The sequence below is a fragment of the Poecilia formosa genome, unplaced genomic scaffold (genome assembly GCF_000485575.1).
Source record: "Poecilia formosa unplaced genomic scaffold, Poecilia_formosa-5.1.2 Scaffold9, whole genome shotgun sequence".
NCBI lineage: Eukaryota > Metazoa > Chordata > Actinopteri > Cyprinodontiformes > Poeciliidae > Poecilia > Poecilia formosa.
In genome coordinates, this window is record NW_006799948.1 from 4,433,924 (window position 1) to 4,446,322 (window position 12,399).

Genomic DNA, 12,399 nt, shown 5'->3' on the forward strand with positions numbered 1-12,399 from the left:
TAAGTGAACTGTGCTTTTGCAGACAAACAGCAGTAATCTTGTAATTCCTCCATTTGTCGGATTCAAAAATCTCCAACCTGCCACATATTTTATTTCTCCCGTGATCAATGTTTCTTACGTTTGAGTGCTGGATTAGAAGAGTTTACACAGATGAGTTTGGGTGTGTTATAGTCAGTAAATCAAACCTATCAGTGCATCTCTTAACAGTCACGTTGAATATTTTTCTCCCTTTTTTTTTTTTTTGTCAGAAAAAGAAATCGCATCTGAACACTTTCGTTGTTTTCTGTCATTCCCTCATGAAGTCTTTTCTTTTCCACCGTACATGTCTAAGACGGATACTTCTTAGGCTTTGTTTTTTTTTGTTGTTGTTGTTTTTTTTTTGTCAATTTTTGACCAGATTGTATCTTTGAAGTGCCTACATTTGTCATAAGCTGGACTTTTTTCTGTTGGTGTACTGTTTTAGTTTTAGTTAGTTTGTGTTGGTTTTGAAAACCTTCTGATATAGCTAAGCTAACTAAGCTAACAGTTAGACAAAATATGCTTAAAATAACTGTTGTCTGAGTTTTGTTACTTAGCTGACAAACAGATTAAATAGATTTTAGCTCAGCAAAGAAAGTGAAAACGGCTAAAAGCTAAACTTTACGTTTCCTCTTAAAAATCAGTGCTGCCTCCAGACAACATTGATAAACAACAGAGCTGGCAGGGCTGTCAGTCATCGGGGACTCCTGTCAGCCTGCCAATATTTCTTGCCAGAAGAATTTGTCACAGCACGGATCACTTGTTCATTGGATGTGTTTGATACAGAAAAACACAGGCAGCGATCTTACACAGAATCACAGTAGCTGACTTCTTTAATTACATCTGAACGACTGAAACTCTCAAGGTTGACGCCGAGGAAGAACAAACTGCTTTCTGAAAGCGCCGAATTAGCTCAGGCAGTGGGCCGTAGAGCTTCGTCTTCCATCTAATGAGATTTGATATATTTTAGTGTAATGTGTGTGTGTGTGTGTGTGTGTTTGTTTTACAGGGAGAGTCTTTGATCCTGACAAGCACTGCGGCGTGCCCGACCCCGAGACTAAACGCTCCTGCACGCGCTCGCTCACCTGCAAGGTAACTCAGTCCGACGTCCCAGCTTTCTCCCGCTCACGCATCCGATTCTGAGAAGAAAAAAAAAAAACCTCTAAGATCACCAGTCATCATATCTATAGCTGGGATCTGTCTGTGCTTCCAGTTTCTCCGGTAGCACAGGATAGCTCCGCCGAAGCGTTCCAGGGTCCTCGCTCCTCTTGATGAGTTAATTATAGATGTGAGATGAGGCTGCATCATCGTTTAGCTGTAATGCTCTATTACTGCCCTTTAATTACCTCCACCAAGCTTTACTAATCTTTTCAAACACACTGGTTATTAAGTAATTAGAGATCCATCAAGTGACTGTTTGTGTGTACTTTAAGGAAAAGGAGGGAGGGGGGTGGATAGAAGATGATGGGCAGAATATTTTGTATTTTTATTTATTTTTTTTTTTCAATTTATTTTTCTGGACATGTGGCATGATGTGAGACTTGTACATGAGAAGCGTTCACTTCTTTACCAGAGGCGCCAATAAGTGTCGCGCAAAAATTCTATAGGTTTGCTAACTTCCTGCTCGTAATATTATTTAACTTATTTTTTTTTTATTTTGTTTTTACGTGCTTGTAAAGATGGATTTGTTCTGATCCGAACAGCACTGGCTTTAAAACCCGAGCACCTGCAGAGTAGCGATGGAGTCGAACGCACACTCAGGACATTTCCCGTCACGATTTCTACCATTAGGCAGATGCAATTTGCAATTACGTGCCGCATTAAATCTACACCAGCAGCATTAGTCCTGTGCTGTAGACAGACAGACAGAGGCAGGTAGGATCAATGGTGCTGTTCCAGTTACACCACGCGCTCGTAGCTGCTAAATTCCTTTCGCTGTCAGGACCCAATTATGCAGTGATGAAGAGTTGAGAGAAGCGGCATTGTTTCTTTTTTTTTCTTCTTCTTCTTCTTCTTCTTCTTTTTTGCGTCAGCTGTGTTCCTCACTGCAGCCTGTGAGACGCTGAACATGATGAACAACCTTTGGCCAGGTAGCCTGGAATCTTTGCCTCTTGTCTAAACATTCGGAGGCCCCAATTAGTCATCCTGGATGTCCGGATGCATTTCTCTGCGGCGGCAGCCTGCTTGTGCTCTTCTGCATCTCTCTTTCTTTTTTATTTTTTTTTCGTCTTTTGAATGTATGTAAATTAATAGTTCAGCAGCCTCACTTCTTTTTGGAAAGCTGGAGGTATTTTAGTACAGGTGACCTCTGTTTTTTTTTCAGCAAGGGCTGAATCCTGCCAGCTAACAGATCCGCTTTGCGTCATCTCGGTAATTGCGATTAAAAAAAAAAAAAAAAAATTAATCTGCAAACAGCCTTATTTTTAAAACATAATCTCTACGCGCCGTACAGTTGAGACCACTCTAAATATAGGGCTGGTGTTGGTGTGTTTAAGTTCTTTTTGTATTAATTTAATTGCAGTAAATCTCTTCAGTTAGCAGCACCGTTTTCTGCGTATTATTGTGATCATAAAATCCCACCCTGCTGCCGTCTCACCTGGTCTCGTCGGAGCAACACCTGGTTCTGTCCTGGCTGTCGTCCTTGACCTCGCATCAGACCAACACGAAGACAAAGTGCTCCCCAAAGCTCTCCGTCTGTCCTCGCACTCAGATTGATCAAGCCGTCACATTCTTATTATTCTGCAGTCGGGATAGTTGGGAGTGTGATTTATGCACAATTTGAAGATCCTCCCTGACTTTTAGTGTTCTTTTTTTTTTTGTTTGTTTTCTAAATAAAAAATTTAAAATTCTTCCTTTTCCTAAACTAAAGCAACTCTTTAATCGTGATATTTTGTAATCCCTCTTACAGGTCACGTTGGCTCTAAATTTCTATTCATTTTGGGTAGAAACATTTGGTTTTTATTATGGGACAATTATTCCTTCTGCTTTTAGAGGCTTTTTTTTTTTACCTCCTACTGTTTTACTCTGATTGTGGCAACCATGGCAACACAGTGTGTTGCCTTGTGTGTGTGTGTTTTGTCTTTTGCAACCCAGTAGCATCTGATTGACATCCCAACAGCTCAATAGTACCATAACCACGAAGTTCAAAACAAGGGTCACGTGACTGTGAGATGCTGTCGGCTTCTAAAGCCGACGTACAAACATATTTTAACAAGTTTTGCATTTTTCCTTGAAGTGCCGGTTAATGCGGCTGGCACGGGAAGCTGCCTTGTAAAACACACTTAATTCTTCTCCTCGTTCCTCGTTCCGCCACAGACTCACTCCCTAACCCAGCGCCGCGCCGTGCCCGGCCGGAGCCGGCTGTTTGACGTGCTGCTGGCCGAGCACAAGGGGCTGGCGAAGGAGAGGGAGGCTCTGAAGGAGAAGGAGAAGGAGAAGGAAGCGGCGCAGAGAGGGAAGGAAGCGTGCGGCCAGAGCGTCGCGCCTCAAGACTCGGCGAGTCCCAGCAAGCCCCACTGCCCCGGCGAACGGCCGCTGTCCTCGCTGAAGCTGCGGCTCGCAAACGCGCACATACCGAGGTAAAGCCACCAGACGATAATTGATCACCGCCACAGGGAAGGTTAAGCTACGAAACGCAGCTTCTTCACAGTCAGCGCGGATTTACAGATTGATCTTTCTTCCTTCGCTGTCTGGAGTTGAAATCTTTAGTGCTTTTCTCGAAACATGTTGAATTCATTCACTTTGTGATATTCTCCTCTTTGGGCTGAGTGAAGCGCTCCTAAAGTAATAAACACAACCCACACAGGGAGGTTTATTGGCTCCGTCTCTGCTGCTCGTCAGGATGAGCAGATCCCACTCATGTTGCGCAGATTCTCTCTTCCAGCCGGATCTGAACTGAGCTGCTACTGAAAGAGGGAAAAGACGCTGCGTTTCCATGCTTAACCACCAGGGGGTGCTGCAAAACACAAACTTCTGAAGAAGGGAGACGCAAAAATGTGAGAGTGCTCACTCGTTTTCTGTGTTTCCGATGGATTTTCTCCAGAGTTCCAGGCGGCTCCTCCGCCTCCTCCTCCTCCTCCCTCTCCGCCTCCAGTCCTCTGCCTCCAGCGGCGCCTCCTGCCGCGACGCCCGTCCCAGAGCCGTCTCCAAGCAGCTGGACGAACGCAGCGGGGGACGGCGGGCGGCTTTCCAGCGACGAGGGAGACGCGGACACCCCGGATGACGCCGACAGGCCTTCCCTGCACTACTCCAGTCATCATCCACGGCCTTCAGGGGTAAATGTCAAGAGATGTAACTGTGCAGAAATCGAGACTTGTTGCCAAGCTTCTGTTTTTTTATATTTGGTATTTATTTTTAATTATAAAGAAGCAAAAGATTTCGACTTACTTGCAGTGATGATATGTAGCGTCCTTGTGAATTCAGCTTTTTGTCTAACGTTCGCTTCTTCCGTTTCTCCCATTTGATCCCTCGCGTCGCTCTCGTATTTCATCCTTGAATGTCCCTTTTTTTCCCCCCTCCCTCTCTTATTTATCACTGTCTCTCTCCTGCTCCCCTCAGTTCGCTCTCAACCGGCTTCTCTTGTGTCTCCCTCCAGTTTTGCGTCTTCAGCAGCCGGCTCGTGGGTCCGGGCTGCTACGTGTTCGACAGGCGGTGGGACAGGATGAGGCTGGCGCTGCAGAGCATGGTGGAGAAACACCTCAACGCGCAGATGTGGAGGCGAGTGTGCACCAACTTTTACGACCCGTTATTAGAACCGGAGTCGGATGTTAAAATTGAGGTGATCGGGGTGTGAAATGAATCGGAATCTAAAAAAAAAAAAATCTGATGTCGGTTGTCTTCAGGAGAAATATGGCGGACGGTTTTCTCTTCAGAAAAGTTTTGTGCAAGTTGCTCACCACAAGGAGGCTATAGATTTCAAATGTCATGTTTAATTAGTTCGTGGTAATTCTTCTGCATGGCAAAGATTTTCTTTTTATAAGAGTTTTGTTTTGCGTTTTCCAGGAAGGTGCCTCTGGCTGCCGAGAGCCTCCCCTCCAACTCCACGTCCGTCGCCGCCTCGGTTACCGCGCACCAGGCTCCTCCCGCTGCCGTCCTGTCCTCCCCCTCCAACAGCCTCACCTACACCACCTCGTTCCCACAGTCGGCGTCGGCGGCCGGACTGTTTGGCGTCAGAGACTCGCCGGGAAAAGCCCGGAACGGCTCGCACAAGGCCGGCTGCTCGCCCAAAGACTCGGATGCCCCGGCGGCGGCGAAAAAGAGAAAGAACTCTTCGCACCCTCCGTCGTCATCCTCGCCGTCGCCGTTTCAGACGGTGGACGCCCACAGACGGAACGGCAGCAGCTTTCATCAGACGTTTCAGGGCTTCGGGGCGGCCAGGGCGTCGTCGGCCAAAAACAAGGGACCTCGAGCGGGAAGCGGGCTTCTGAGCAGCTCAGACGACTGGCTGTCCAGAGCAGAGCAAAGCCACAACACACACAACTGGTAAGAAAAGACGCCGTTTGTGTTTTCCTGTACTCGCCTCCTCTCGACTTGAGGTGTAGTCCTCGTAGGAGAAAACGTTCAGGCCCGACTAACGTCGCCCGAAACCCACCGAGAGACAAATCTGACAGTTGCAAAAGTTGTTTGACCAAAAAAAAAAAAAAAACATGACTGAAGGTCAAAACTGAGTAACAGTTACAACAATGATGGGAACATCCTGCACACATGCATGTCTCTTTTCTAAAGATGAATTGGGGTTTAATATTTCAGGATCACAATAAATCCAGGCATGCATCCAAATACGAAAAAACGCTTCAGAAGAAGAAAAATAACATTTCGGTATTCAATCCAATCTGGAAGAAACTCTGAAGGGTTATACATTTGGGTTTTTTTTTGTTTGTTTTTTTTTGTTTTGTTTTGTTTTTTTCAGTTCAACTGTGTGAATTAAGTCTGCCAAATGTTTTTAAGCAATTTATTATGGTTTTATTTGATGGAGCTGTGTTTTCCAGAGCGTAATGAATTTTTTTGTTTGGTTTTGTTTTCTGCTTCTAGTCGTGAACTTGGCACCAGTGGTCTAACCTACGCGGCCAGGGAACCGTCCTCGGCCCCCCACCAGCCAATGCCTCCGCCCACAGGACCCTTAGCTTACGCCGGAGGAGCAGAGGGGAGGAAGAGGAGGAGTCCCAGCTCCTACAAAGGGAAATCCAGCAAAGCGAGCCGACCGGGCGGACTGGAGAGCCTCTTTGGGAAGGGAAACGACGGCATGGGGATCTTGGCGTCGGGGCCCGAGTCGCCCAGACAGGTCGGTGGTCTTCAGACTGCGACGCATCGTAGTCGTCGTCGACGCTAAAGCGAAGCTCTGAATGATAATTCTGTGTGTCTCTGCAGGCCAAGTTGAATCACTGACAGAAAGCCGTTGTGCGGACAGAACGTCGGGCCGCTGTCCAGGCCACCACCATATGTGACCTTTGACTTCACCACTCTTCCAGCGACGGCTTCAGTGTGACACGGTGGAGGTGTGGGGTGGCGGCGTCCTGTCGGGAATCTCCCACGCCTCTCTCTTTGATTGTGGTTTTTACAGAACAAAAAAAAACTTATTATTTGTAAAGGGAATTCTCCGGCGCCGCAGAAGTTTCTGGAGTTTTGTTTCCAGCCCGCTGGGCAAAGAAAGACAACTGTGATTGTTTTTCCAGGACCACCCGACACAACTACTGTGGGACTTTAGCTATGCCACTTTGTTGCTCCCACTGGCCTTTTTTCCTCACTCTGGCTCTTTCTGTCTTTTTGTCTGAGACGGGGAGCGTCGGCAGCGAGTTCGGCTGGGTTTTAGCCAGTTCTCTCCCCTGTTCTTTGTCTCCCTGCGCACCCAGCGGCTTTGTCCGTTTCCCTCCGTTTCTGTCCCAGCATGCCTGTGTTCCAAGTGCACTTACTGTCCTGAGTTCCTCGACTGACTCCCCCCTCCTTGGCCTCCCCGCCTTCCGCGTCGGTGCCACGCAGAAGTCCTGCTCGCGCAAAACGGAGGGAAGGAAGCGTTCGTGTTACCAATGATGCCACATCGGTGCGTTGTATTTCAGTACCGGATAAGGTTTGACTTTATTCGCTTTGTTTCTTCTTCTTCTTCTTCTTCTTCTTCTTCTTCTTCTTCTTCTTCTTCTTCGTCTTCGTCTTCTTCTTCTTCTTTCTGATTTTGATGGACTAGCATTCAAAATGGAATTATTACAGTGGTGTTGGATTGTTTTTTGTTTTTTTTGTATAATAATTTATCTTAAATAATGTTTGGTATCGAAGTGACCATTAAGGTTTGAGCTACAGAGACTTTTTTTTAGTATAATAAAAACAAAATATATATAGAATTTATATGGAATTTTTGAAGAAATGTTGAAAGTATTATAGTTCATATTTGTACATATCTGTTATTATTTTTGTATTTATTAATAATTCTTCCCTTTTACTAAATGAGGCCAAGAGATATGTTTCCCTTCCTATCTTGGTCTTTGTCTAACAGTAATAAAGAGCTAACTATATATATATATATATATATATATATATATATAGAATTTTGTTTGTTTCAGTAGCAAGTTGATGCCAATAAATGATGCGCACAAAGCCAGGTGTAAACGTTTGGCAACTGCTGCTTTTCATGTTTTGTTTTCATCTAGTTGCTTTGCAGGTTGACAACGATAAGTGTTTGGTTTAAGGAGAAGTTAAGTGTTCACTTCTGTTCCATCTGTAAGCACGCTCCTCACCCTCCATCCTTATTAGCACCCTCGTTAAGGCCTTAAAGCGAATTGACAGTCGACTGATTTTTTTTTTTTTTTTGCATAAATCTCACACTGGAAAATGTAGATGAGAATTTCCTTGGTGAATCGGAAGGAGGGGGAGGGGGAAAATCCTTTTGATCATTTTAAAGTTTAGCCCAGAAGTTTAATTTAGTGATTCACGATTCCGTTCCTTTGGCTAAAAATACGACGCTACTTGTTACCAAGTTTCCATGGCTGCCAATAATATACAATCTGGCTGTTCAGGAGGCAGAGCAGGGCAAAACATTTTTTTTTTTGTCCTACCATTACAAACATAAATAAGTGAAATCTGGCATTAAACAAAGGTTGGCTGTAAGATAAAGAACCTTCTGGCTAACGGTCAGTACGGTAGAGGGTTTATCATGCTGTGGGCCTGTTCTCATTCCCGGTGCAGAGGATTTTGAAACCTCTCCAATCTTGTGAAGTGTTGTAAAAAAAAAAAAAAAACACTAAAAGACTGTCCTATTTATTTTAATAATGTTTCTGCATTATTACCAGGAGTGCCAATGAGTGTGATGGGTGTTTGTTAATAATGCTAAGTTTCAGGTGTTGTTTATGATCATGCGAGCTACACAATAAGCATAAGCAGTATGGATTTCTAAGCGTGGTCCGGTCCAACATTCACTCAAACGCCACTTGTCTGTTTCAGATCCTTCACCAAGTTCCTAATCAGGAGCTTTTCACATATAAACTTTCCCCAAGTTCAATAATTTACAAAGGTAATGCACCATTTCATCTATTGAGCTAATAGGTACTCAGTATTTTTATTTTTTGTTGAGCCTTATTTTTCCCCCCTCCCAAAGTTGTAAAGTGCGTTTTTTTTTTGTTTTTTTTTTTTTATCTTTCTTTATCTTCTGCAACCCGTCGGCCTTGTCTCGGTGCGGTCATGTGGGTTGCAGTGAAACGTCAAGTCAAAACTGGGTCAGAAATGCTCTCACTTACTTTCGGCGAGGTACAGTTTTCTTCCTGCGGCGGCCGAGCGATCGGGCCGCTGCTGTGGAAGTGCAGCAGTGGCCGTTCCTGTGAGTCGCTTTCCTTTTTAAATATGCATCGCGTCCGCGTCGTCTGCTGGCAAATCTCAACGGCCAGAGAAAGTGTTGAAGCGTCAAGTTTTGAATGAGTTCTGTCGGATCTTTAGCGGCATCTTTTGTAAATGTGGAGAGAAAACGTTAGAATACTGAAATGACTTAACTTATGGAGCAATATGTCTTTCTTTCTTTCTTTCTTTTTTTTTCAGTGCACCACCCAAACATGTGGACTCCCTGATAATATAGAAGTCACTATATTATAGTGACTTCTATATTAGAAGTCACTATTGAACTGTACGGTTCAACAGTACAGTGGCGTAGCACAACAGTACAGTGCTACGCCACTGTACTGTTGAACCGTACAGTGGCGTAGCAGTCCTCTAAACCTGCCATTCGGCAGCTTTCTGCGACAACTCAACTTTGTGTTTAAGCACGAATTGCACATAATTGGTTGTTTCTGATTCATGCCTCTGTTCCCAAGTACTAAAAAGTGCTTCCTCCGATGACACTTTTATCGATCGGTGTGTGAGAATTGCCTGCAGCACCCTCCGCAGTTGTTGTCACCTCTTGTAAAAAAAAAAACATGTGAAAAGCCATAAAATCCGTTAGATTTTTTTCTTGCAGTGGCGTAACCTGGCACTGAGAAGCACAGAGAGTCCCTCTGGAGAAGATATACGGGCCCCCACAGCATGACAGATCCTCCATCATGCTTAACAATTAGTGTGAGGTGCTTTTTTCCACCCCCACATATCCATCACTGTGTATTCTGAAACGTTTTGCAATTCCAGATCACCTCTTTTGTTAGGATGTATACACACTGTGCCCATTTCCTTTGGATGCTCTGTTAAGTCAGGTAGATATCCATTTCTCTTCACAATTTGAAATATTTCTGCAAACTTCCTCCCCTAAAATACAGTAGGGGGTGTGTGATGCTGTCAGCCTGGTTTTCTTTGGGATTTTTTTGTTTTGTTTTGTTTTTTTATATCAGGAAGTTGTAAATTAAATTCTGATGGCTTCAACCAGTACCCTGAAACTGACCTCTTTTTTTGTTTTTGTTTTTAAAAAAACAAAAACAAGACTTATGGCCAAATCAACACAAATAGCCGTCGTCAGAAAAGGGTTCACCTTAACTTGTGGTGCCAATAATTTTCGAGTGTGCTGAAAGTGCTTGGACCAGTTGAGTAAACCCATTCAGTGTTGTGCTTGTTTCTGTTTAGATACTCACGGTTTCTTTGGGTACATCTCAAGTCTCCCATGCTTGGGAGAACAATGGCTAAGTTACAGCGGCTAAATAGCCATTTTGTCCTGTTTCCTCGCAGCTAAAATTAAGTAAAAAGCTTTTATCTAGTGTAAAATTGTCAATTTTTAATTTTTTTTTCCACTTTCTCAAATTGACTAACATTAAAAAAGGATCTGAAAGTGTTTCTAGGATTTACAGCAAAAGAATTCTGTTTATTTTTTATCTGTCGTCCAAAACACCCCAAAAACCAGCACACTGTTGTATTCCGATCCACCTGTGGTGAATGTTGAATGTCCAGGGGAAAGAAATGCCTTGTAAGATTTTGTTGGTTTATGAAATCTTGATGCAGTTTTTTTTTTTTTTTTGACAAACCAATGTAATAAATACTGTAAAAAATGTCTTATATTCAAGCTTTTATTAAAAGATTGAAAGAGGAGATGGTGGTATTTGTAAATCAAATATGCAGCATTGAAATTCTATTGAGCTGCTGCTGAATGTTTTTTTTTTTATTAGTATTAGTATTATTATTATTGCATAGCATACTTGTCAATGCAATGATTTGTTGAATGTTTGAAAGTTTACAGTGAAAATATAAAACTGAAACTCTTCCTACTTCCTTTCAGGACTATTTCTGATGATGTGCTGATGTTTTCTTTTTAATATGAAATCAGAATTAACTTCCTAATATCCTTCTTATTCTAGTAAGATGCTAGTGATCAAATTTGATAAATATATACTTGAGGCTACTGGTAAGTACCTGCTAATACACCCTTGCTTGCTAAAAAGAGTATATTGGCAGCTACATTAACAAGAGCATTGGTTATAGAGGGGGGAAAATAGCGAGCTAGCTCTCTTTTTTTTGCATCTGCCATGGTTTAGTTAGCTAGCTAGAAAAAATAGCTAGGCAGAAAAAACTAGCTACCTAGCTCACTTTTTTGCATCTGCCAAAGTTTTAGTTAGCTAGCTAGAAAAACTAGCTAGCTCTCTGTTTTTGCATCTGCCATGCTTTAAGTAGTTAGCTAGCTAGCTGGCTCTCTTTTTTTTGTATCTGCCATGGCTTCAGTAGTTAGCTAACTAGAAAAACTAGCTAGCTAGCTAGAAAAAAAACTACCTAGCTCTCTTTTTTCCATATGCCATGGTTTAAGTAGTTAGCTAGAAAAATTTGCTAGGAAGCTAGAAAAAACTAACTAGCTAGCTCTCTCCTTTTTTTTGCATCTGCCATGTTTTAAGCTGTTAGCTTGCTAGAAAAACTAGCTCACCAGCTGGGAAAAAAAACTAGCTAGCTAGTTCTCTTTCATTTGCACCTGTCATAATTTCAGTACAAATTTATTGCCAGTTGGCTAGCTAGACAATGTTTGTCTTCACCATTGGATAACTTCTTTGCCTACCCATAAAATGCTACAATCACTGCAACAAAAGCTTGGCAATAAGAAAGTTGAGACTTCATTCATTTATTTATTTATTTAGCTTTACATTTCTGACGTGATAGGGGTATTAAATTTCATTTGTGACAGTTTTAAAAAAAATCTTAAAATTGAATTGGTAAAACCTGCAGAAGGGTCTGAATAAACGTGGCTAAAAAAAAATAAAAAAACACACACAAAATAAAATCCCAATAAATTAAACTCACGTTTTGGGTTTTAAAGTGAAACAATTCGGTAAGGACTCACCAGGACGTAAACCTATCCATACCTAGGCTGTTAATCTTTGTTGACTAATGCAATTGTTTAGCATGAAATGCAGCGTCTGAGGCTTCACCGCTGGTTCTGACCACATCCTCCATTAACAGAAAAGGCGTCTTCTGAAGTTGGAAATAAGATCTCAGGGCCGGGACTCAGAAGCTTCCCCTATACTCAGCAGGACGGCTACAGGCCTAATTTAAAGGCAGATAGCACAAAAGCACTGCTGTTGTTTTTTACCTGATTTTTTTTGTTTGTTTTCTACTCTTTGCTCTCACTTGACTAATGGATTCAGTCAAATCACTAATGACCATAAGCAAAGTAAACCACAAGCAAATGTTGTGCATGTACATAATTACTCCGTCCTTTAAGCAAAGTTGTGAAGGCGCACATTGCGATTTACTCTGCTCTTTTCCAAAATTTTGAAAGTATGATACACCTCATGCTTTATTTCCCACCCTTAAAATATTTAGTTTTTGTCCAAATAAACAACCAACTCAAATTTGTCATTTTACACTACTTTCCCAACACAATAAAACAGGAACTCCCTGTTCTCACACTACACTATGTTACACTACTCAGCCAAATTGTTAATGAGCCTTCAAAAAGACATTACCACAAAATAGCGTGTTGCACTTCTTTGGCAAAACTAAAAC

The 12,399-nt window shown here is 42.7% G+C and overlaps 1 protein-coding gene and 1 long non-coding RNA gene across 4 annotated transcripts in view; one reads left to right on the forward strand and one right to left on the reverse strand.

Moving 5' to 3' along the window:
• The window catches only part of atxn7l1 (ataxin 7-like 1), a 30,865-nt gene extending 22,623 nt beyond the window's left edge, over positions 1-8,242 (forward strand). For all 3 annotated transcript variants that reach the window (XM_007579221.2, XM_016664514.1, XM_007579230.2), the window contains 7 exons: positions 1,028-1,110; positions 3,334-3,596; positions 4,061-4,292; positions 4,613-4,734; positions 5,020-5,499; positions 6,049-6,298; positions 6,385-8,242. In XM_007579221.2, the coding sequence (XP_007579283.1) occupies positions 1,028-1,110; positions 3,334-3,596; positions 4,061-4,292; positions 4,613-4,734; positions 5,020-5,499; positions 6,049-6,298; positions 6,385-6,402 (1,448 nt within the window). In that variant the 3' untranslated portion in view covers positions 6,403-8,242. The remainder of the gene's footprint in view (positions 1-1,027; positions 1,111-3,333; positions 3,597-4,060; positions 4,293-4,612; positions 4,735-5,019; positions 5,500-6,048; positions 6,299-6,384) is intronic.
• A 401-nt stretch (positions 8,243-8,643) lies between these two features.
• Positions 8,644-10,887, reverse strand: LOC107833983 (uncharacterized). The gene is made up of 2 exons (XR_001659747.1): positions 9,175-10,887; positions 8,644-9,090 (listed from the first exon to the last, which is right to left on the reverse strand). It is a non-coding gene; the product is annotated as an uncharacterized LOC107833983 (long non-coding RNA).
• Between the last annotated feature and the right edge of the window lie 1,512 nt (positions 10,888-12,399).